The sequence below is a fragment of the Aulonocara stuartgranti genome (assembly GCF_965226115.1).
Source record: "Aulonocara stuartgranti genome assembly, chromosome: 18".
NCBI classification, from domain to species: domain Eukaryota; kingdom Metazoa; phylum Chordata; class Actinopteri; order Cichliformes; family Cichlidae; genus Aulonocara; species Aulonocara stuartgranti.
In genome coordinates, this window is record NC_138954.1 from 31,820,768 (window position 1) to 31,846,349 (window position 25,582).

Genomic DNA, 25,582 nt, shown 5'->3' on the forward strand with positions numbered 1-25,582 from the left:
TTGGTAAATCGCACCATGATGGTACAGTAAAAACAAATCCAGCCTAAGGATTTTCTGGATTATTTTCTGTGATCTAGCAAACTGATTTTTGCCATAGAAGCAACAAACAACAACATTAACTGTTCCTGAAAATTTTTATTAAAGTATCACCCATTTAAAAACAGCCTGAACTGTAAAAACTGTAAAGGTGACCTGTGACCCATTACATGGTCGTCACATAGTCAGGACCATCTTCCCAGCAGCCCCGGGAGACTCAAGCGGATACTGGGAACCGACGACCGGACGCAACCAACCAGCTTCCATCCCTGCATACAGTAGAGCTCCACACTCCTTCAACTCCTCCTGAGAGGAGCAGGGGGAGAAGAAAGATGTCCAAATCACCAAGTGGGGCACGGAATAAGAATTCTGTACATATTTATCATGTATCATGTATGGAGTCATAGCCAAAGGTTTTGGCAGTAGCATTACCAATGTGCATGATTTTGCTTACTTGGAAAACTAAATAAAATAAAAAATAATAACAATAATAGCACGGAACACTAACCTTAACAAACTAAACATTTTCAAATAATAACAATCAAACCTACTCTGGAAAATAGGCTTAACTGAATTAAAAACAAAATTTTAAAATGAAATTTAAAAAAAATTAGATTACTGACAAATTTTGTGATGCTGTTATTTTGTACCGGTGTTGCAAAGAAAAGGGCCACTCCCACTATGCTGCTCTCTTTAATCATGGTGTCTCTGGGATTGATCTCTATAGATCCTCTGGAGCCAACAACCTAAAGAAAAAGAGCAAAGTAGAGGTATGATTAATGAGTGTTTGTAAACTACTGTATATAACTGTATATCAGAACATTTCTGGTAGATACAGGGAGTGCAGAATTATTAGGCAAATGAGTATTTTGTCCACATCAACCTCTTCATGCATGTTGTCTTACTCCAAGCTGTATAGGCTTGAAAGCCTACTACCAATTAAGCATATTAGGTGATGTGCATCTCTGTAATGAGAAGGGGTGTGGTCTAATGACATCAACACCCTATATCAGGTGTGCATAATTATTAGGCAACGTCCTTTCCTTTGGCAAAATGGGTCAAAAGAAGGACTTGACAGGCTCAGAAAAGTCAAAAATAGTGAGATATCTTGCAGAGGGATGCAGCAGTCTCAAAATTGCAAAGCTTCTGAAGCGTGATCATCGAACAATCAAGCGTTTCATTCAAAATAGTCAACAGGGTCGCAAGAAGCGTGTGGAAAAACCAAGGCGCAAAATAACTGCCCATGAACTGAGAAAAGTCAAGCGTGCAGCTGCCAAGATGCCACTTGCCACCAGTTTGGCCATATTTCAGAGCTGCAACATCACTGGAGTGCCCAAAAGCACAAGGTGTGCAATACTCAGAGACATGGCCAAGGTAAGAAATGTTAACTTGTTATTTTCTGTTTTATCGCGAGAGTACTGTTGCCCGCGAAGTGTTGTTGTTGTGGTCCGTATGAAAAATGGCGGAACGAATAAAGCGCTGTGAATGAGAGTACGACGTCGTGTCTTTTGAGTTAACATTGGTAGCAGAGGATGGTTTCCAATTACAAAGTACCACCAAAGTTTGATGAAGCCAGGCCATACGAATGCTGGAAGAATGAAGTCAATATCTGGAGACGAGTTACGGAGCTGGATAAAAAGAAACAGGCACTCGCGGTGGCGCTGGGGCTCGAGGGAAGAGCCAGAGAAACGGCCATGGAGATACCCGCGGAAGATTTGGACAAAGATGACGGTATGGAAATACTACTTGCAAAACTTGACGCGGTGTTTCAGAGAGAAGAGAAAGACCGCGCTTATGAAGCCTACTCGTGTTTTGACTCCATTGCAAAGAACCACAGCGTGTCCATGGCAGACTACATTATAGACTTTGAACAGCGTTATAACCGGATGAAAAAGTACAACATGACGCTGCCTGACGCTGTGCTAGCATTTAAGCTTCTAGATACAGCTTGTCTTGATGAGAAAAGTCGACAGCTTGCACTGACAGCGTGCACGGACTTAACGTTTGCGTCTATGAAGTCTGCACTGAAACGGATTTTCGGAGGGAAAGTAACTGGAGTTTTCAGCGGAATTCAACTGAACCAAGATGCAGTTTTCCTTACGGAACAAAAAGGTCCCAAATACAAACGAAACAACGGTACTTCGTCATGGAGTGGACAGCGACAACCACTACAAGGTACCAACCCAGTTGACAAGTTTGGCAAGCGAACAAGATGTGCTATTTGTCAGAGCACTTACCACTGGGCGAAAGACTGTCCTCATCGTAATGGTGACCAAGTAAAGCTAACTGAAGATGGGAAAGTGGAGGAGTGTAACATTACTTTGTACACTAAAGCCTCAATGACAGACTCTGAAATCTTCCTGACTGAGGCACTGGGGTCAGCCATTATTGATACTGCATGTACACGTACAGTTTGTGGTCAGAAGTGGCTAGATAGTTACATAGTACAGTAAAGACAAAGAAAGCTGCAGAGATCGTCAACTCCTTCATTCACACCTGGATAAGCATTCACGGTGCCCCCAGACGGCTCTACACAGACAACGGCGGAGAGTTCAACAACACAGACAATCGGGACATGGCTGAAAACTTCAACATTGAGGTAAAAACAACGGCGGGGTATAGTCCCTGGAGCAACGGACTACTGGAGAGACATAACATGACACTTACAGAAATCCTCCTGAAGGTAAAAAAGGAACGAGGATGTGACTGGCACACTGCGCTAGACTGGGCCCTTATGGCCAAAAACAGTATGCTTAATGTACATGGTTATAGTCCACATCAACTTGTGTTTGGCCAAAACCCCAACCTTCCTTCTGTGTTGATGGATAAGCCACCTGCCTTAGAGGGCACAACTGTAAGTGCAAGAGTAGCTGAACATATCTCAGGATTACATGCTTCCAGGAAAGCATTTACTGAGGCAGAGTGTTCAGAAAGGATCAGGAGAGCACTACGCAAACAACTTAGGCCTACAGATGACAAATATGAGGCAGGAGATAAAGTATACTACAAACGAGTCGACTGTACAGAGTGGAAGGGTCCAGGTGTAGTTATTGGGCAGGATGGAACTGTTGTATTTGTAAGACATGGGGGGACTCTTGTAAGAGTACACCAGTCAAGATTGACTAAAGTGGATTCACAGACTGGACATAAACAAATTCCACACAGTACTACTGATGATGACAACAAAGACGCAGTTGAAAATGATGACACTGACACACCCGATGGTGAACAGAGTATTAGTGAGGAAGAAGACATCACTATTGACAGAGAAACCAACACTACAGAAAACATGTCTGTCACACAAACTGCAAATGAGCCCTCTACACCCACTGATCACGTCTCTGCAAATGTAAAGTTAAGATCAGGACAGCTGATTGCTTTTACCAACAGAGACAACGGTGTTCAACACACAGCCAGAGTGCTAGGCAGAGCGGGAAAAGCAAAAGGGCAATACAAAAACTGGTACAATGTGCAATATCTTGAGCATGATGGTAGTGAAGGTGAAAAGAAAGCTGTAGACATGTCACTTGTTGATGGTCTTTGCACTGAAGCTGAAAACAGAGATGCAGATGTACTCATAACAAAAGATATTTCCTTTGATTCTGCTAAGCAGCAGGAGATTGAGAGCTGGCAAAGTAATGGTGTGTTTGATGAAGTGAAAGACCTGGGTCAAAAATATGTGTCTACTAGATGGGTCTGTACACTCAAAGAAACTACTAATGGTGTTGTCCCAAAGGCTCGACTTGTGGCACGGGGGTTTGAAGAGGTAAATACTAAAGAACTACAGAAAGACTCTCCAACATGTGCGTCTGAGTCCCTCAGACTGGTGCTAGCTGTGATATGTCAAAACAAGTGGAGAGTAAATTCAATGGACATTAAATCTGCCTTCTTGCAGGGAGTGGAACTGTCAAGAGACATCTATCTTCGTCCCCCACCTGAAGCTGGCAAGGACAATGTTCTATGGAAACTGAAAAAGTGTGTTTATGGACTTGCAGATGCTTCACTTTATTGGTACAATAAGGTCAAAGACATTATGCTCAAAACTGGTGGTAAAATATCACAGGTTGATCCTGCAGTGTTCTATTGGCAGAATGAACAATCTGAGGTTACAGGAGTGCTTGCATGTCACGTTGATGATTTCCTTTGGGCTGGTTCAAGTCACTTTGCAACTCATATCATTCCTGTACTGAAATCTACCTTCCTTGTGGGCCGTGAAGAACATGACAGCTTTTCTTATGTTGGTATGGACATTTGTACAGTTAATGATGTAATAGAGGTGCATCAACAACTTTACATTGACAACCTACAACCGGTTCAGTTACAAGCAGCACGGGCTGTACAGAGGGAGGCTTCCTTAAGTGAAACAGAACGTGAGCAACTCAGGTCAAAAATAGGACAGATTTTGCTTTGTCTGTTATTTGCTTCTCACCTCTTGCTTTGTAGTTGATTGTTGCTAGAGGACATTTCAGCCTGGGGAACCCTCTGATGTATTTATCACACCCTGATATGTCAACAACAGCTGACTACTCCCTGTGTGGAGTGAAGTGAGTGTTTCCTTATAGCTGTCCTGTTTTTAATATTGTACTATAATTATTATTAGTCCACCACAGCTGGATTGTTAACAACACATTTCTGAGGAGTAGTAAACTGATAAACCAGTAAAAGATCCCACGACTATACTATAAAAAAAAAAAGAAAAACTGTAGTCCTACCATCACTCGCCCTCCATAGGCCAGCATCTGGAGGTCCTTACTGAGGTTGACATTTGACAGCATCTCCACTATCACATCTACACCTCGGCCCTTTGTGGCTTCCTGGAATACATAAACACACAGAGCATTTTTCAGAAGGTCAGAGCGAGTTTTTCCTGCCACTTGACTTCTATGTGAGTGAATACCGTGATTTTGTCTGTGTATTCTTCTTGTCTGTGATTAAAGGCCAGGTGAGCTCCATTGTTAAGGACCAACTTCATCCCCTCTGGTGTCCCTGCTGTCCCAAAAACCTGAAGACCCAGAGCACGGGACAACTGACAGGCTGCAATGCCCACCTATAGGATGAAGAAAGTATTTGATTGTAGCTAAATTTCATTTTAGCACACATTTCTAGTCACTTTTATTTAAAGCTGATGAGCCACGGTAGTACAAGTAATGCAAGAATATACAGTGGCTTGCAAAAGTATTCGGCCCCTTGAACTTTCCCACATTTTGTCACATTACAGCCACAAACATGAATCAATTTTATTGGAATTCCACGTGAAAGACCAACACAAAGTGGTGTACACGTGAGAAGTGGAACGAAAATCATACATGATTCCAAACATTTTTTACAAATAAATAACTGCAAAGTGGGGTGTGTGCGTAATTATTCAGCCCCCTGAGTCGATACTTTGTAGAACCACCTTTTGCTGTGATTCCAGCTGCCAGTCTTTTAGGGTCTGTCTCTACCAGCTTTGCACATCTAGAGACTGAAATCTTTGCTCATCCTTCTTTGCTAAACAGCTCCAGCTCAGTCAGATTAGATGGACAGCGTTTGTGAACAGCAGTTTCAGATCTTGCCACAGATTCTGGATTGGATTTAGATCTGGACTTTGACTGGGCCATTCTAACACATGGATATGTTTTGTTTTAAACCATTCCATTGTTGCCCTGGCTTTATGTTTAGGGTCGTTGTCCTGCTGGAAGGTGAACCTCCGCCCCGGTCTCAAGTCTTTTGCAGACTCCAAGAGGTTTTCTTCCAAGGTTGCCCTGTATTTGGCTCCATCCATCTTCCCATCAACTCTGACCAGCTTCCCTGTCCCTGCTGAAGAGAAGCACCCCCAGAGCATGATGCTGCCACCACCATATTTGACAGTGGGGATGGTGTGTTCAGAGTGATGTGTTGTGTTAGTTTTCCGCCACACATAGCGTTTTGCATTTTGGCCAAAAAGTTCCATTTTGGTCTCATCTAACCAGAGCACCTTCCACATGTTTGCTGTGTCCCCCACATGGCTTGTGGCAAACTGCAAACGGGACTTCTTATGGTTTTCTGTTAACAATGGCTTTCTTCTTGCCACTCTTCCATAAAGGCCAACTTTGTGCAGTGCACGACTAATAGTTGTCCTGTGGACAGATTCCCCCACCTGAGCTGTAGATCTCTGCAGCTCGTCCAGAGTCCCCATGGGCCTCTCAGTGCTCTCCTTGTTCGGCCTGTGAGTTTAGGTGGACGGCCTTGTCTTGGTAGGTTTACAGTTGTGCCATACTCCTTCCATTTCTGAATGATCACTTGAACAGTGCTCCGTGGGATGTTCAAGGCTTGTGAAATCTTTTTGTAGCCTAAGCCTGCTTTAAATTTCTCAATAACTTTATCTCTGACCTGTCTGGTGTCTAAATCCAATCGAGAATCTGTGGCAAGATCTGAAACTGCTGTTCACAAACGCTGTCCATCTAATCTGACTGAGCTGGAGCTGTTTTGCAAAGAAGACTGAGCAAGGATTTCAGTCTCTAGATGTGCAAAGCTGGTAGAGACAAACCCTAAAAGACTGGCAGCTGGAATTGCAGCAAAAGGTGGTTCTACAAAGCATTGACTCAGGGGGCTGAATAATTACGCACACCCCACTTTTCAGTTATTTATTTGTAAAAAATGTTTGGAATCATGTATGATTTTCGTTCCACTTCTCACGTGTGCACCACTTTGTGTTGGTCTTTCACGTGGAATTCCAATAAAATTGATTCATGTTTGTGGCTGTAATGTGACAAAATGTGGAAAAGTTCAAGGGGCCGAATACTTTTGCAAGCCACTATATTTATGTAACAGTAAAAAAGTCAAAAAGCCCCACATTTACAGTGGGGCAAAAAAGTATTTAGTCAGCCACTGATTGTGCAAGTTCCCCCACTTAAAATGATGACAGAGGTCAGTAATTTGCACCAGAGGTACACTTCAACTGTGAGAGACAGAATGTGAAAAAAAAAATCCATGAATTCACATGGTAGGATTTGTAAAGAATTTATTCGGAAATCAGGGTGGAAAATAAGTATTTGGTCACCTCAAACAAGGAAAATCTCTGGCTCTCACAGACCTGTAACGTCTTCTGTAAGAAGCTTTTCTGTCCCCCACTCGTTACCTGTATGCATGGCACCTGTTTGAACTCATCATCTGTATAAAAGACACCTGTCCACAGCCTCAAACAGTCAGACTCCAAACTCCGCCATGGCCAAGACCAAAGAGCTTTCGAAGGACACCAGGAAAAGTATTGTAGACCTGCACCAGACTGGGAAGAGTGAATCTACAATAGGCAAGCAGCTTGGTGTGAAAAAATCAACTGTGGGAGCAATCATCAGAAAATGGAAGACATACAAGACCACTGATAATCTCCCTCGATCTGGGGCTCCACGCAAGATCTCATCCCGTGGGGTCAAAATGATCATGAGAACGGTGAGCAAAGATCCCAGAACCACACGGGGGGACCTGGTGAATGACCTGCAGAGAGCTGGGACCAAAGTAACAAAGGTCACCATCAGTAACACACTACAACGGCAGGGAATCAAATCCCGCAGTGCCAGACGTGTTCCGTTGCTGAAGCCGGTGCATGTCCAGGCCCGTCTGAAGTTTGCCAGAGAGCACATGGATGATACAGCAGAGGATTGGGAGAATGTCATGTGGTCAGATGAGACCAAAGTAGAACTTTTTGGTATAAACTCAACTCGGCGTGTTTGGAGGAAGAAGAATACTGAGTTGCATCCCAAGAACACCATACCTACTGTGAAGCATGGGGGTGGAAACATCATGCTATGGGACTGTTTTTCTGCCAAGGGGACAGGACGACTGATCCGTGTTAAGGACAGAATGAATGGGGCCATGTATCGTGAGATTTTGAGCCAAAACCTCCTTCCATCAGTGAGAACTTTGAAGATGAAACGAGGCTGGGTCTTCCAACATGACAATGATCCAAAACACACCGCCCGGGCAACAAAGGAGTGGCTCCGTAAGAAGCATTTGAAAGTCCTGGAGTGGCCTAGCCAGTCTCCAGACCTCAACCCCATAGAAAATCTGTGGCGGGAGTTGAAAGTCCGTGTTGCTCGGCGACAGCCCCAAAACATCACTGCTCTCGAGAAGATCTGCATGGAGGAATGGGCCAAAATACCAGCTACTGTGTGTGCAAACCTGGTAAAGACCTATAGTAAACGTTTGACCTCTGTTATTGCCAACAAAGGTTATGTTACAAAGTATTGAGTTGTATTTTTGTTATTGACCAAATACTTATTTTCCACCCTAATTTACGAATAAATTCTTTACAAATCCTACCATGTGGATTCATGGATTTTTTTTTTCACATTCTGTCTCTCACAGTTGAAGTGTACCTCTGGTGCAAATTACTGACCTCTGTCATCATTTTAGGTGGGGGAACTTGCACAATCGGTGGCCGACTAAATACTTTTTTGCCCCACTGTATTTATTTACTCCATTTCTGTTTATATTATTTGATTAAAGACAATTTGTTCTAGAAAACTGCATCTCTTTAGTTCATAAACTAACACAATCTTGTATTAAAAACAAGTGTAAAAAACTGGGGAAAAAGTTACCCTGGTTAGTTGTTTTCATGTTAGTTATACAGCAGTGACATACACAATCAGGCCAGAAAAGGTCAAACAACATAATTTTACCATAAGAGTAAGTACATTAAATCAAGATACTATATATAAGGTACTGAATTTATGTATTTTACCTTATCCTTAGGTTTTAGATTTCAAGATTATTAGACAGGAGGTTTACTAATATGGTCTTAAATCTTTTACACATCAGATACTGCAGTGGTTTGAATCATATCTATATAATAGACTCCGATTTGTTTATATAAATGGAGAATCCTTTTCCCACAATAAAGTTAATTATGGAGTTCCACAAGGTTCTGTGATAGGACCAGTTCTGTTTAGATTATACAGTGGGATGCAAAAGTTTGAGCAACCTTGTTAATAGTCATTATTTTGCTATATAAATCGTTGGTTGTTACAATAAAAAAATGTGAGTTAAATATATCATATAGGAGACACACACAATGATACTCGAGAAGTGAAACTAAGTTTATTGGATTTACAGAAAGTGTGCAATAATTGTTTAAACACAATCAGGCAGGCGCATAATTTGGGTCACTGTTGTCATTTTATTGATTCCAAAACCTTTAGAACAAATTATTGGAACTCAAATTGGCCTGGTAAGCTCAGTGACCCCTGACCTACATACACAAGTGAATCCAATAATGAGTAAGAGTATTTAAAGGGGTCACTTGTAAGTTTCCCTCCTCTTTTAATTTTCTCTGAAGAGTAGCAACATGGGGGTCTCAAAACAACTCTCAAATGACCCGAAGACAAAGATTGTTCACCATCATGGTTTAGGGGAAGGATACAGAAAGCTGTCTCAGAAATTTAAGCCATCTGTTTCCACAGGTAGGAACATATTGAGAAAATGATAGACCACAGGCTCAGTTCAAGTTAAGGCTCAAAGTGGCAGACCAAGAAAAATCTCGGATGGACAGAAGCGACGAATGGTGAGAACAGTCAGAGTCAACCCACAGACCAGCACCAAAGACCTACAACATCATCTTGCAGCAGATGGAGTCACTGTGCATCGTTCAACCATTCGGTGCACTTTACACAAGGAGATGCTGTATGCGAGAGTGATGCAGAGGAAGCCTTTTCTCCGCCCACAGCACAAACAGAGACGCTTGAGGTTTGCTAAAGCACATTTGGACAAGCCAGCTTCATTCGGAATAAGGTGCTGTGGACTGATGAAACTAAAGTTGAGTTATTTGGGCATAACAAGAGGCGTTATGCATGGAGGAAAAAGAACACAGCATTCCAAGAAAAACACCTGCTACCTACAGTGAAATATGGTGGTGGTTTCATCATGCCGTGGGGCTGTGTGGCCAGTGCAGGGACTGGGAATCTTGTCAAAGTTGAGGGACACATGGATTCCACTCAGTATCAGCAGATTCTGGAGACCAATGTCCAGGAATCAGTGACAAAGCTGAAACTGTGCCGGGGCTGGATCTTTCAACAAGACAACGACCCGAAACACTGCTCAAAATCCACTAAGGCATTCATGCAGAGGAACAAGTACAACGTTGTGGAATGGCCATCTCAGCCCAGACCTGAATATTATTGAAAATCTGTGGTGTGAGTTAAAGAGCTGTCCATGCTCGGAAGCCATCAAACCTGAATGAACTAGAGATGTTTTGTAAAGAGGAATGGTCCAAAATACCTTCAACCACAATCCAGACTCTCATTGGAACCTACAGGAAGCATTTCGAGGCTGTAATTTCTGCAAAAGGCAGATCTACTAAATATTGATTTCATTTCTTTTTTTGTGGACCCCAAATTAATGCACCTGCCTGATTTTGTTTAAACAATTATTGCACACTTTCTGTAAATCCAATAAACTTCGTTTCACTTCTGAAATATCACTGAGTGTGTCTCCTATATGATATATTTAACTGAAATTTTTTTATCGTAACAACCAACGATTTATACAGGAGAATAATGACTATTAACAAGGTTGCCCAAACTTTTGCATCCTACTGTACATGCTTCCTTCAGGCAGTATGATTTGAAGGTATAGCACACATCTTACAAATATGCTCAATGACACCAGGGTCGAGTAAAATGCCAGAAATGTTCCACATCATGAAAATATTACCAACAGTTTTATTAAATATTTTATCTCAAGAAAAGAAAATCTATCCATAACTATTAGCCCTCTTCAGTGTGTCACTTATAAACAAAAGCCATTTTTTAAAACTCTTTCTTTTTACACCAAGAGATAAAAACAGAAGTCAAGCTCCCTTACATTAGGTGTGAATGATATTTGTAATCAAATTAAATTAAAGAAAAGGGAGCAATATGTGTGTGTAAATGGTAAAAATCTCAAAGTATAACTATCAAATATGGGGTCCCACAGGGATCAGTATCAGGACTACTTTTCTTCCTTCTACACATTTTGCTCATTCCTTTAGTATTTTGTGTGCAATATTGTAATATTTTTCATAATGCATAATGAAGTATTTAGACTCGAGGACAAACTTTGTAATACAGTGGAATCCCGACTTACGAATACCCTGTTAAACGAAAAATTCAAGTTACGAAGGCACTGAACGCCAATATTTCTGCCCGTGTTACGGCAAAATGCCCATTTTACGAAATCCGCTGGCTCTGATTGGCCGAGCCCAGAATGCCCAGAATGCCTTCCGAATCATGTGACAACCCCTTGGCTTTCGTAATTGCGCTTCGCTGTTCCACTTGAACGACGTATTGTTGTTCTAGTTAGCAATTAGTCTATAGTCTATCGTTCAGCATCGCCTCACTCAAAAGGCGCGATGGGTGCTTCGACTTACGAAAATCTTCGACTTACGAAAGACCCTCGGGAACAAATGAATTTCGTAAGTCGGGGTTCCACTGTATTCTCCATCATACTCTCCCTTAACCCACTCACACACATAACACTTCAACTTTTGAAGGGAAAGAAAGGCAAAACAAGTTTTAGCGTGACCTACAGATCAGGAAAGCACTGCAAGTGTTCAAAATCTTTTTCGGGCTTTAAAAACAGATTAATACAACAGCTGCTCCTAAAATATGTTTAGATGTATCGGATTGGTGTCACTATACTTTGGCATCCTTGCAGGATATTTTAGGGATCTAGGGCAGCCTAATGATGACTTGTTAGAAATTGGAGCTATATCTCCTAGAGCTGAAGAAGAGTCTCACCCCTCCACTGGCTCCATGGATAAGAACGGTCTCTCCAGCCTTGGCGTGCGCTCTGCACAACACAAAAAACCCACAGAGAAGGTGAAAGTTAACAGTATGGTGCTGCATTACTAATTAACCACCCCCTCTATTAAAAACATTGATCTTTCCTTTGTAACATGATGTATGTTCAGAGTTGGGATATGCATATATCTGGACTTGTCAGTGTGGAAGGAAGAAGATCAAGGTTTTGACCACCAGAGGGCAGTATAAGTACCACGCAGCTGTGTAGACTTGGTCATATGCAGGAAGAGATACATGTATTTCTTGTTGTTATAATATATTTTAGCTGACATTACTTTTTCAGCACTTTCTATTGTTATATAAGCCCACTAAAAGATTTTTACTGGACCTTGTAATTTGAATTAGAAATATTAAATTGAATATTATATTGAATTTCATTGCTTTGCTCTTTAAGATCTGCAGATGGTGGAATCCTGCTACAGCTCACCCTGATTAGAACAGGTGTGTCTTACTTGTGGATCAGAGCTCTGTAGGCGGTGAAGTACGGGATCCCGATGGCTGCTCCCTGTGTGAAGTCTAAAGCATCAGGCAGCTTGTAAACAGAGTCGCCAGCTGCTACAGTGTACTCTGCATAGCCTCCAGTCTCTGTAGCTGTGGTGAACACACGATCCCCTGCCTGGAAAACACACACACATGTTCACACACTGTGCACACCTCCTGTATCTCCTTATTTAAGAGTTCCTTCTCACATTGTCTCTGTGTATTTTCTACAGGATGAACTTGAACTTGGATTTACACAAGTTTTAAGTGATGCTAAGCAGAAGATGGAGGACTGATCCCACATGATTATATAACTGCACTGACATGTAGCTGCTATCACATCCATACAGTCGTCTGTACTCTAACCTTCACTGCAGTCACTCCTTCTCCAACTGATTCCACCACTCCTGCTACATCAGAGCCAGGTGTGTAAGGCAGGGTGGGTTTCCTTGCATACGTCCCAGCTCGGATGTAAGTTTCCACAGGGTTCACTCCACAGGCATGGACACGGATCAACACCTATATGAGAGAGAGAGAGACTTCAGATGGACTATGCCATGTGGGCTGAGAGATTAGGAGATTTTAAACACTATTACTCAAATATTTCATTTAAATCACTTGAACTTGAATAATAATCACAGGTTAAAAACACTGGCTGTTTCGGGGTGGCTGTAGCTCAAGCGGTAGAGCAGGTCATCTACTGATCGGAAGGTTGATGGTTCAATTCCTGGTTTCCCTAGTCTGCATGCCAAATATCCTTGGGCAAGATACTAACCCCAAATTGCATCCATATGAGTATGAGTGTATGTGTGAATGTTAGTTAGAAAGCATTCATACAAGCACAAAAAAATATGCTTGGGTGAATGCACAAGTTGTGTAGAGTGCTCAGAAAAGCGCCATATAAGAACCAATCCATTTTCCATTTAAACAACAAAAGTTTGTCCACCTCGGGCCATTAATTCTAATCTTAGCTACTTCAATCTTTAAAATTTCTAAATGTTTCAATTTGACCGTCATTTCAAGCTTAAGAAACAGCTGCTTGACTACAAAACTTCAACTACTGGATACATTTCTCAGATTTTACCCTTGATTTATTTGCTATTGACTATAACAAAATCAGATTTCTGACTTTAAAACATGTTCACAGCTTTTTTATTTCAAGTAAAAAAATGTAATTGCAATGACACTTGATGCATGTTCTGACGCAAGTGGGGGTTTACCCTTTTGCCACTTTGATAGTACTGTACAGACATTTAAATGGTAAATGGCCTGCATTTGTATAGCGCTTTTCTAGTCCATAGGACCCCAAAGCGCTTTACACTACATTCAGTCATCCACCCATTCACACACACATTCACACACTGGCGATAGCAAGCTACATTGTAGCCACAGCTGCCCTGGGGCGCACTGACAATTTAACACTCATTCAGTGCCAATTTATTCCTGTGTGATTCAGTACATTTCTTTGAGAACTGGATAACCAGTGCAGAAGTCTATCCAGGATCTGTCATCAGAACAAGTGTTACTTGTACTACTGTTTGCTAATAATTAAATTAGATTTGACTTCTACATTCACATGTAGAATTCAATATTAACATCATTCAGAAAAAGGCAAGTATATTTGTTTTGTCAACAGTCAATTTAAAAAATGACTTTATGGGCTTTATTAACTGAAAGGAAGCAGGAGATGAATTTGCACTTGTTTTGTAGCAGTGCTGTCAGGTCATTGTTGGTACACGTTCCTTTTCCACCCTTCCCTAATGGTCATACCTTTCTGTTCTATTATGCTTGCAGCTAGTGCTCTGCGACACTGCAGAATCTGGTATTAATCTGATGCCAAGTATCAGTGCCACTTTACAAATACTTATACTTTTTACTGAAAAAAGGATGTAGTGGAGAGCAGGGTATCATGAGTTTTGAGACAAAGTGTCTCAGTTTTAGTTTTTCATGTGTTTTGAAACTTTGTTTTTGAAGACCTGGAATGTAAATGTAATGGTGTCTAAAACACTTGGGTGAACCTCTGTTATTTAAATGTGCTGTAGGATATAAATTAGGGATGCACCGATACCGATACCGATACCAGTATCGGCCTCGATACCACATTTTCTAAAGTACTCGTACTCGTTAAAAGTCCCCCGATACCGAGGACCGATACCACGGTCTGAGACCTGTCTATGTTTGAGCGGCATGTAAGGGGTTAATCACAGGCGCCGAGTGCCTGCCCCCAGGCCCCGAGTGCCCACCCCGGCTGCAGCTCAGAGCGGGGAGAAAGCGAGGCGAGACATATCAGCTGAGTGGAGCTATTTCAAAGTGAATGAAGATGCGAAAACAAAGGTGGACTGCAAATTGTGCTCAGCGAAATTGTCCAGAGGAGGCTCTAAAGGTAGCGCATTTAACACAAGCAATTTAATCAAGCACCTAAAATCCCAACACAACAACGAGTACAAAGAGTTTAACTAAAAAAGTGAGCAGCTACGACGCACTAGCCTCTGATGTCATCCCAGCTGTGACTGTGCTAATGAAACTTCTAAACAGAGAAACAGACGAACAAATGTAAAATTAAATTTTGTTTTTTTATAATTATTAATTCTTTAATATGTTACATACAACATGCTTTTCATTTTAAATAAATGTTCTTAATTCCAAACTAGTCCCTTGTTTATTTTTTGTTAAATTATAGGACTAAAGCTGTTACCTGCAAATTTAAATCATGTTTTTATTAAGTACTCTGTATCGGTGAGTACTGAAATGCAAGTACTCGTACTCGGTATCGGTGCATCCCTAGTATAAATAAAATACACGTGACAGTCAACTAGGGCTGCCACAAACGATTATTTTGATAGTCGACTAGTCACCGATTATTTATGCGATTAGTAGACTAATCAGATCATCATCCACTGGACGTAAAACTACAGCTTATTGCACCAGCAGCATCTGCTCTTATATAACTATCATTAGCTTACAGCTTTAAGCTTTTAAGGTGCTAACTAAAAATAAAGACAAGATGATAGTTTATTCAATTTTAATGAAATTTGCAGATTGTTTCGGTGAAGTTTAATAAACTCCTTGCTATCTAAAATATAACAGGACACCGGAGTATATTCTCCAGCATCTCACACTTCATTCAGCTGTGTAAAAACTATAACTTTAATCTCAGCCAAACCGATTTACTCAGGAACAAATAAAATACAAAAAAAAAAAAAAAGCCAAACAACAACATTTTTAATTTATCTAAGTGACTCATATATATTTAACCTGAGTCGCGAAAGACGGCGGTGGGTTTGAAAACAATTTGCCGGGAGTCCGGTGTTCTCACGGCGCTAGTGACCTAGCCCCCGGCTAGCTATCGAGCTAGTGGGTAACAGACGTCTCCGAAAACGTCGGAGCGCTTTTGAAAATATGTGGTGTCCTGCTAAACTGAGCCGATATTTGAGGTTTACACAGCTACATTCTCGCCTGAAAATATGTTAAACGTTTATTTTGTGACCCAGAAAGAATAATAAGAGTAATATTAAAACTAACTAGCTACCGCCATTGTTGGAAACTAAGCTGGGCCGCGCTATGAATTCTGGGACACAGCTGCTTCTTCTTCTTCGGGGTTTAACGGCAGCTGGCATCCTTGTACATGCTGTGCTGCCATCTTCTGTTTCAGTCCGTTATTACACTCTTAAATCCTGCTATTATTCCTGCGTCTTTTGCGATCTTACAAAGCTTCAAACAACACGTCGACTATTAAATCAGTCGTCGACGATTTTGATAGTCGACGTAATCGTGACTAGTCGACAAATCGTGGCAGCCCTACAGTCAACACAAAAAGGTTCAAACATTTTCATGTCTTTCAAGTTAGGAGGCATATTTTTCATTAATATTTAACACAATTCAGTGGGCTACATACTACAATGTATCAATCAGATACCAATACCAGCGTTGGTATCAATACTATGGATATCTGGCTCGATCCACCATTTCCAGTTGTAGCACGGATATTGTTCACATGTGGTTACTTGGCTATGATTAAAGAGGCAGCTTTACATCTCAATGTTAGTGTAGTATTCTTAATATCTGACTTCCACAAATATTCAGTTCAATTCAATTTTATTTGTGCAGCACCAAATCACAACAACAGTCGTCTCAAGGTGCTTTATATTGTAAGGTAGACCCTACATACATACAGAGAAAAACCCAACAATCATATGACCCCCTATGAGCAAGGTGACAGTGGGAAGGAAAAACTCCCTTTTAACAGGAAAAAACCTCCAACAGAACCAGGCTCAAGGAGGGGCGGGGCCATCTGCTGTGATCGGTTGGGGTGAGAGAAGGAAGACAGGATGAAGACATGCTGTGGAACAGCCAAAGATTAATAACAAGTATGATTCAGTGCAAAGAGGTCTATGAACACAATGGCTGTATCCCAATTCAGGGTCTGAAGCCTTAAAGGCCGCATTTTAAGGCCGATTGCGTCACAGCGACGCGACGAAGGCTGTCCCAATTCAAAGGCTGCTCGAAATGCGGCCCTCAAATGCGTCCTTCATTTTCTTGAATTTTAAGGATGTGGCGGTGTAGACTTCGTGGCCCAACATATCCCAGAATGCATAGCGCAGTGGTGGGTGTGGATAATTTTGCCGAAAAAAAACGGCGGATGAGGGGCGCCCGAAGAGTAAACTTTAAGTAAGTACTGAATATTATGTCACTTATTTATGTGCGAATGTTTAATAATGAAGAACATTAAAACATTACTGTTGGCAACATGTCGGCGAAGTTATGTGACATTAGTGACGTTTGTACTAACTTGGTTTTAAAGCCTTTACTTTAAAATATACACCGTTCAATAGCTGACCTTAATCTTACAGAGAATGATCAAAGCTCATGTAGAAAGAAACAAACAAAAGATTTTCTCCTTCATTTCTGTCAAACAAAGCTGTATGAAACGTTTCCAGCTGTTAGTATCATGGTTGCTAGGCAACCTGGGCAGCGCGACGGAGGCTAGACCGTCCCATTTTACGAGCCTCGCACTTCTGGCCTTAGCGGTCTTTGAGTACGCGGCCCTTGTGGATCGTTAAGGCTGCGTACTTTAAGGCTGCAGACCCTGAATTGGGATACAGCCATAGTGAGTGAGAAAGGTGACTGAAGAAGAAATACTCAGTGCATCATGGGAATCCCCCAGCAGCCTACACCTATTGCAGCATAACTAAGGGAGGATCCAGGGTCACCTGGTCCAGCCCTAACTATATGCTTTAGCAAAAAGGAAAATTTGAAGCCTAATCTTAAAAGTAGAGATAGTGTCTGTCTCCTGAATCCAAACTGGAAGCTGGAAGTCATTAAGATAAGATGGGACCTGATTATTTAAGACCTTGTAATGTGAGGAGCAGGATTGTTAAATTCAATTCTGGATTTAACAGGGAGCCAATGAAAGGAAGCCAACACAGGAGAAATCTGCTCTCTCTTTCTAGTCCCTGTCAGGACTCTTGCTGCAGCATTTTGGATTAAATGAAGGCTTTTCAGGGAGTTTTTAGGACTTCCTGATAATAATGAATGACTACTACTACTTTTAGAGCTATTGCGCAGTGTTACTGGAGGCCAAGGTAATGCCATCCAGAGTAAGAATCTGGTTAGATACCATATTTCTAAGATTTTCAGGGCCGAGTACAATAACCTCAGTTTTATCTGAATTAAGAAGCAGAAAGTTAGCGGCCATCCAGGTCTTTATGTCTTTAAGACATTCCTGCAGTTTAACTAATTGGTGTGTGTTATCTGGCTTCATGAACAGATAAATTTGTGAAGCCAGATAAAACGCAAGTTTGGTGTCTTCTGCTTAGCAGTAGCAGGGCTTTCTTACAAAGCAGCAAACTATTTCTCCAGGCTAAATGATGATCTTCTAAATGTGTGATACACCACTTCCTCTCCAACTTATGAGTTATTTGCTTTAGGCTACGTGTTTGAGAATTATACCAGGGAGTCAAGTACTTCTGATTTGAGGCCTACAGGAGCTACAGTATCCAGAGTCACTCATAGTGAGGTTAAATTATTAACAAGATAATCAACCTCTGTTGGAGTAGCGTTTAGGTAGCGGCTCTGCTGTGTGTTGGTACAGGGCATTGAAGACGGTCAGTGGGTGGATTATATTCTTAAACTTAGTTGCAGCACATTCAGAAAGACGTCCACTGTGATGAAATCTACTCCCCACTGCTCTGTAATCAATTGCTGTAAATTTAAATGTTATCAGGAAATGATCAGACAATCAAGAAGTAATGCAGAAGGCCAAGCACCAAAATCAAACACACCGTAATGCAGGTTTATGATTTCATGAAACTCTATACGCAGATCATAAGCATTAGCAGTGAGTGTGTTTCAAACATCACGCGTGATTTTACTGTGACGTGCAGCTGCTGCTGTGTGCCCTTTGCACGGCGTAGTCCAGCTGCGTGGGTCTCACCTGTGTGCGCCCGGGCTGAGGGACAGTCACGTCAGAGCGCAGTCTGAGGACTGACGGAGCTCCGAACTCACTCACTCTAATGGCTCTCATCAACCTGCTGCCTGACATGCCCGCACATGCGCTCAGATAAATCAACCTTGAAACTCGGACGTCGTACTCTTCAGGACTTCCACACTGCGTCAAATTGCGCTGCTTCTTCTACGTTTTGGGGCATTTGTTGAAGGTTTTCTGTATTGTCGCCCTCTCCTGTGCGGCTGGGGAAGTGCTCCGTCGACTACATCTGCAGTCCAGGCCAACACTGAGCGCACACGGCTTTTACTTTGTAATTCTGTGGGATACTCCAGCACAGCTGCACAAGTATTATGTGTTACATTTAGCAGTACTTTTTTTTTTAAATACCACACAATATTTACACATCACACTGGAATTATTATGCAAAGTCTGTCTGATACTCGACACTGATCACAGTTGTTAGCTGGATCCTTTTCCACTAATTTCAGTGCACGTCAGCACAGTAAGTCCAGTTCTTAATGTGGCATTCATCTGTGTTGTATGTGTGTCAGGAAAATTTACTCTGCTCATTTTCAAATCTGAAATTTTCGGATTTGAAACTGTAAAAGTGGAGCACTGTCAGAGGAACATACTGGGCGGTTGCCCAGGGCCGCATCGTGGTGGGGGCGGCATCACGGGCAACAAAAAAAAAGTTGCTCGTACTCATGCTGCCCCGACGTCAGCCAGCGCATTTTGGCGATGACTATGGGCACCGATCGGTTTTCCATCGCCCGTTTGCTGGGAGTAAGGGCGCCCTCCGTTTGCGAGGTGCGGAGGAGAGGGCGGGGCGGCGGGGGATTCTCTGGCTGGCTGGAGCAGCATCTAATAACCAACTCACAAAATAAAACAAAATATAAACAAACCAACAAACACGAAAACACCAGACATGATACAGACTTATAATTTGCACCGATGTTTTTTCGAAATTCTATACGTGAAAAGTGAGCGCGAGAGCCCTCGGTGCGCCTGCTCGCTGCTGAAGTCAAAATAAACTTTATTGTCATCTCCGCTACATACAGTCCAGTATATAGAGAGACGAGACGACGAGGCTCCAGTTACAGCAGTGCAAGTAAACAAACATTATATATAAGAAGAGTAAGAAAATAAATATACAATTTAGGACCGGGGTAAAGGGATCAATAACAATTTAACATTTATAATTTACTGTTTGATGATTTAAAGTCTCACTCAACTTGTTGAAAGGGGAAGGGGCCGGCTGCTTCCAAATAGAGCACATTTCATTCATAATGTTGTAAATCCAAGCCCATTATGTATTCATGATTTGAATCCTGGGCTGTGCGAAATCCCAGAAATAAACCCTAGACAAAGCGAATCTGTGAACTAAGGTGTAGGTCTGTTAGGTTATGTTGTGGTGATCCTCGTGTTGGGGGATGGGTGTTCTACAGTGCAAAATTAAAACCAATGGAAGGTGGACAAGAAAAGGTCAAAGCCATCAGGTGCTCAGCCAGAGGGGGTGTTCGCCCAGGGCACCAAACAGGCTAGGACCACCATTGGCTACTTGGATTAGGGGAGTATTAGTTGGCCTCTCTCAGCCTTTAGGCCATTCGGGCTTATTTGAATGTTGTTTGCTTTACACAGCACAGGAACACACACTACGCATTACCACTGAACTGACAACATATTTGACTTTTGTTGGGCTTTTTTTGTTGTTGTTTTATTTTTATTTTTTTTTATAAATTAGCTTTTTGTGCAACTAATGTGTGATGTCCATCTTTTGTGGTGTCCTTGTCACGGTTCTGGGTCAGTTTGACCCAGTATTTTGAGTTGTCATGTTTTTGCAGGTTTAGTTTAGTTCCATGTGTCATTCTCTCTATGTCGAGTCTGCGTCTTAGTGTGATGGTTTCTTGTTCCTGTTTTATTGTGAAGGTCTGCGTCTCATGTGAGTGTGTTCAGTTTTACCTCTGTCTCGTCTTGTTGATTATTCCCAGCTGTGTCCACCACCTGTGTGTAATTCCCCTGTGTTTCTCTGTGTATCCACCATGTCTCACCCGTGTGTTCTCCCTGCTGTCCATCGTCATTCTCCTCTGCTTGTTCTCATTCTTGTCCAGGTTTGTGCTCGGTAGTTTAGTTGTTTCCAGTCTAGTTTAGTTCGTGCTCTATTTGCTGTTTGTCTATATTTATTTTGTATTTAATAAACCACCCTCACCCCTTTACAAGTGCCTGCTTTTGGATCCTCCTTTATTTCCCACACGGCTCATCGCACTCGCCGTGACAGTCCTTGTGTGGTGTCCATCATTTTGGCTGATCAAAAATCTTCATAGTGTCACTACAGGCCAAGGTAATGCCGTCCATGGTAAGTATCTGGTTAGATGCCATGTTTTTAAGAATTTTAGGGTTAGTCTTGTCTGAATTCGAAGCAGAAAATTAGAGTTTGTCCAGGCCTTTATGCCTATAAGACATGTCGTATTTGTGTCATCTGACTTCATAAATAACCATAACCATTTGGAGTGGAGGGCCCACTCCTGAAGAAATTCTATGACTCTGTTGTGGCTTCTGCTATCTTTTATGGCGTGGTCTGCTGGGGCGGCAGCATCTCTGCTGGGGACAGGAAGAGACTGAACAGGGTGATCCGAAGGGCCAGCTCTGTTCTAGGATGCCCTCTGGACCCAGTGGAGGTGGTGAGTGACAGGAGAACGGCGGCTAAGCTGTCATCCCTGATGGACAACATCTCCCACCCCATGCAGCAGACTGTGACAGCACTGAGCAGCTCCTTCAGTGGGAGACTGCGGCACCCACGGTGTGGGACGGAGAGATTTCGCAGGTCTTTCCTCCCCACTGCTGTCAGACTCCATAATAAAGACTTTAACTGATCAAGCACACACATCCATACATATGCAATAATACTAAGTGCAATAATCCTTTCTGTCATTGTTGTATTTTTACTCAGTTGTATATAGTATTTGTATTTGTATTCTATTTTTATCTTATTGTATATTTATTTTATTTTATTCTACTGTATATAGTATTTTATTCTATTCTGTACAGTTGTGTACTGTATTTATTCTTATTGTATTCAAATTTTTGCCTCATAACTTTTGCACTGTCCACTTCCTGCTGTGACAAAACAAATTTCCCACGTGTGGGACTAATAAAGGTTATCTTATCTTATAACTGGGTATCAGCTGCATTGCATTGGAAATGCATCCTGTGTCTTCTAATAATACTTCCTAATTGGAGTAGGATTATGTAAAAAGGTCCCAGCAGAAAGGCAGCTGCTTGAAATGAGAGGTTGCAAATCTTTAGTTATATCATGGAGCTAGATTAAAATTCCCCCAGGAAATCTGAACAGAACCTTTAAAATCCAAATGCAACTTAACTGAATTGTAAAAGAGTGGACAAGCTCAAAATGTAACAACCCTCAACTTCTGTCCCTTCCAGGACTCTGACTGAGTGACTACAATAGTTAATATAGCCTAAGAGCAAGTACTTGGCAACAGTGAGAAGGAAAAACTCCCTTTTAACAGGAAACAGCTTTGACAGCGGGAGAAAGAGAGAGCATACTTTCATTCTTGTAAAAAGATTATGCCATCTCAAGAGCAACAGAAGCATGAATTGTCAGAGAAACAAAGCACCTTCAGCACATCCAAACAGATGGAACAAGAGAAGGTTTCTAGGTCGAGCTGAACTCCTTTCTCTGCCATTTCAGTGACTGTGTGAGTTTCTCTTCCTTATAACTGAAACTAGTCTGAGCTCTGATCTCAACATCATGTGTTTCTGCAGTGAATGGAGGCTGTCAAGTTTCATTCCAGGAGGAGGACTGGTTTGTGAGCGATACTGTGTTGAACCCTTTTGTAAATGTAGTTCTTACATCAACTTTTAAGCTTCTTAACCCTTTATTCTATATAAATAAACTTCACTTTAGAAATGTCAGAGTTCTCACTGAAGTAAACAAACAGTCCTTCAGGTTTAGTCAATGCAGGAGGATAATGATCCTAAACATACAGATAAGGCAGCCACTGACATGATACTTCTGTTGCATTTTAAGTTTATGTTCATTTCAATGGTTTCTGTCCTTAAAACAAACATCAAAGATGAGAGGGTGCAGCAGGCGTAGTAGTTGATATATGAGGCAGTAAATAAGTGAAAGGGTTTTCAAACACATTCAGCTCCACAAAAATGTGATAAATGTTTGACAATAATAATAAAAAGAAACTCTGACTCCTTCTTTTATTAAAAAAAAAAAAAAAAAAGCACCGGACCTTCCTTGCTAAGTGCTCGGAGCAAAACTCTCCTTCTCTCCCCTTACTAGGAGTTTCTGCTGTTGACCCACTAGATGGCAGGCTTTTGCCATGAGCAGGCCAGGAATAAACATATTTGTTGACACATCTATTCAGTTACTTACAGCAATAATGACTACGACCTATAACATACCTCAGAAACAATCCGAGGGACAGAATACTCAGTTACGTTGCAATAGGTTTAGGCAGCTGGGGTATTCTCATGATGCACTGAGTGTTTCTTCTTCCAGTCAGCCTTTTTAGTCACTAGTGTTTATACATCTCTCGATATTTAATTGTTAGTTATGTATAATATCTGGCTCGCTTCCACAGTGTGTCGTGTCCCGATTTCCTCCCGTCACCTCCAACCAGTCGTGGCAATTGGTTAAATTGAATTGAATTGAGACCTCCAGCCTGCAGATGTGGCTGTTGAGACATTTTGGTGAAAATTTTAATCATGGATTCTTTCCAAAACATGGATATAAAACTGAGCAAACACCTGGATTTTCAAGAGAAGAGTGAGAGATGATTTCTTTGTGATGTAATTTTATTTGTAAATAACATTAATACTAGTGAATAAAATGACTTCACTAGCTGGGCCCATGTCCTCATTTTAAGTTTTTTAAGCAGTTTAGTAGGTAAAAGTGAATGCTTTGACATGAATTGAGCTGCGGTTTGGGGAAGGCCTCGAAGGGGACTGGCGATGGCTCCTGGGCCTGGCAGATCCCCATGTACTAAATAGAAGTGAAGAAGTTGAAGAATGGAAAAGGAGGGAGGGAGGGTTGGGCACGTAAACGAGAATGATCAGCTTGCAGAACTAGGGGAACCTATATAGATGACAGCCGGAAGGAGTGTGTTTGGAGGTGTGGTCTTGCTCCTGAAATTCCAATACATAATCTCCAACACAAATCTTTGAGTTTATTTAATTCCTGAAAAAAATGACAAAATACAAATGTAGTGTAGCATGATATGATTGATGTATGATATGATGTATGAATCACAGCATCAGAAGTGTAGGTCAAGTTGATACTTCACTGGGGAGAACTCCAAAAGATATCCAGTAACATTTACATCTGATATGGCCTTGTTTGTATTTGGTACCAATGTGTACAAAGATTAACTCATACACCTTTTGAGAGAACATGTCAACACCATAATCTCACAAATTCAACAAGGTAATGAAGCAGTGATTTATTTAGTCTTTAGACCGACTGCTTGAACTAATCAGTAAAATGAGTTACAGATGCAGACAGACCAAAGATCTAGCTTAAATTGTTTATTCAGATTAGCAGATCAGAAACATTTCCAAAAGTCAGACAGCTTACAAGCAGAGCCATGACCTTATAACATCCATCCCTCCATGTGACATTTCACACAAAAACACCACAACATACAAGAACTGACGCCACCTTTAAGTCAGGAAAGAAATCGTTCTCAGTGAAACAGGTGGAGCAGAAGTGAGTTTACTTCAAAGCCTGTGTTGTTATAATTTTGACTCCAGGCTCACTTCTAGGTCTCAGTATTTAGCTCTTGTCACCCAGACTTGCTTGTCAAACAGGTACTCTGCCATCTTGTTTGTGTGGGCATCCATGCGGGTGAGGTTAGTGATGTGGTCACCCAGCTTCTTGATGGACTTCACCTGCTCATCCAGGTAGTGGCTCTCCAGGAAGTCACACAGCTGGGAAAACGCACACAAATTATAGTTAACATTTGATGATTTGTCAAACATATACTGCATGAACTAGTTCAGTCTTTAACCCCAAACTCTTCCCTCCTACTCCCGCTTACATGAGGGTCATAATGCTGAGAAGCCAGCTTGTGCAGGTCCAGCAGAGCCTGGTTGACTTTCTTCTCCAGCTGCAGAGCACACTGCATGGCCTCCAGCCCACTGCCCCACTCGTCACGCTCTGGTTTCTGCCCAACAAACAATTCCGTTATAGACTGAACACTCTTAAGCTTTGTGTACACACTGATACAAGCTACCGTGTGTATCAGTCTGACTCTGTATAAGCCCTAATCAGTGTACTGACACTACAGGAGGAAATATAAGGCGAGGAATTACAAGCCCCTCATCAGTGGCACGCCAGTGGAGAGAGTGGACAGTTTCCGATACCTGGATGTCCACATCACTCAGAACCTGTCATGGTCCTGTCACATCAACACCCTGGTTAAGAAAGCCCGTCAGCTTCTCTTCTTCCTCAGAAGACTTAGAGACTTCCATCTGCCACTGAACGTGCTCAAGAACTTCTACTCCTGCACCATCGAGAGCGTCCCGACGGGAAACATCTGCACCTGGTTTGGGAACAGCACCAAGCAGGACAGACGAGATCTGCAAAGAGTGGTGCGCTTGGCCGAACGCATCATTCAATCAGAGCTCCCTGACCTGCTGTCCATCTACACCAAGCGGTGCAAGACCAAAGCTAGGAAGATTATGATGGACCTCTCCCATCCCAACAATGGACTCTTCTCACTGTTGAGGTCTGGGAAGCGCTTCCGCTCCCTTAAGGCCAAAACAGAGAGAATGAGGAGGAGCTTCTTCCCCCAGGCTA

At 41.9% G+C, this 25,582-nt stretch overlaps 1 protein-coding gene across 1 annotated transcript; it reads right to left on the bottom strand.

The window, feature by feature from the left end:
* Positions 1 to 213: 213 nt before the first annotated feature.
* Positions 214 to 18,976, bottom strand: cryz (crystallin, zeta (quinone reductase); the record flags this gene model as incomplete). The annotated part of the gene is made up of 8 exons (XM_082514977.1): positions 18,745 to 18,976; positions 12,678 to 12,830; positions 12,284 to 12,447; positions 11,769 to 11,820; positions 4,934 to 5,083; positions 4,749 to 4,850; positions 687 to 782; positions 214 to 342 (listed from the first exon to the last, which is right to left on the bottom strand). The coding sequence occupies exons 1-8, from the start codon at positions 18,850 to 18,852 to the stop codon at positions 214 to 216; spliced, it is 954 nt and encodes a 317-aa protein (XP_082371103.1). The 5' UTR covers positions 18,853 to 18,976.
* Between the last annotated feature and the right edge of the window lie 6,606 nt (positions 18,977 to 25,582).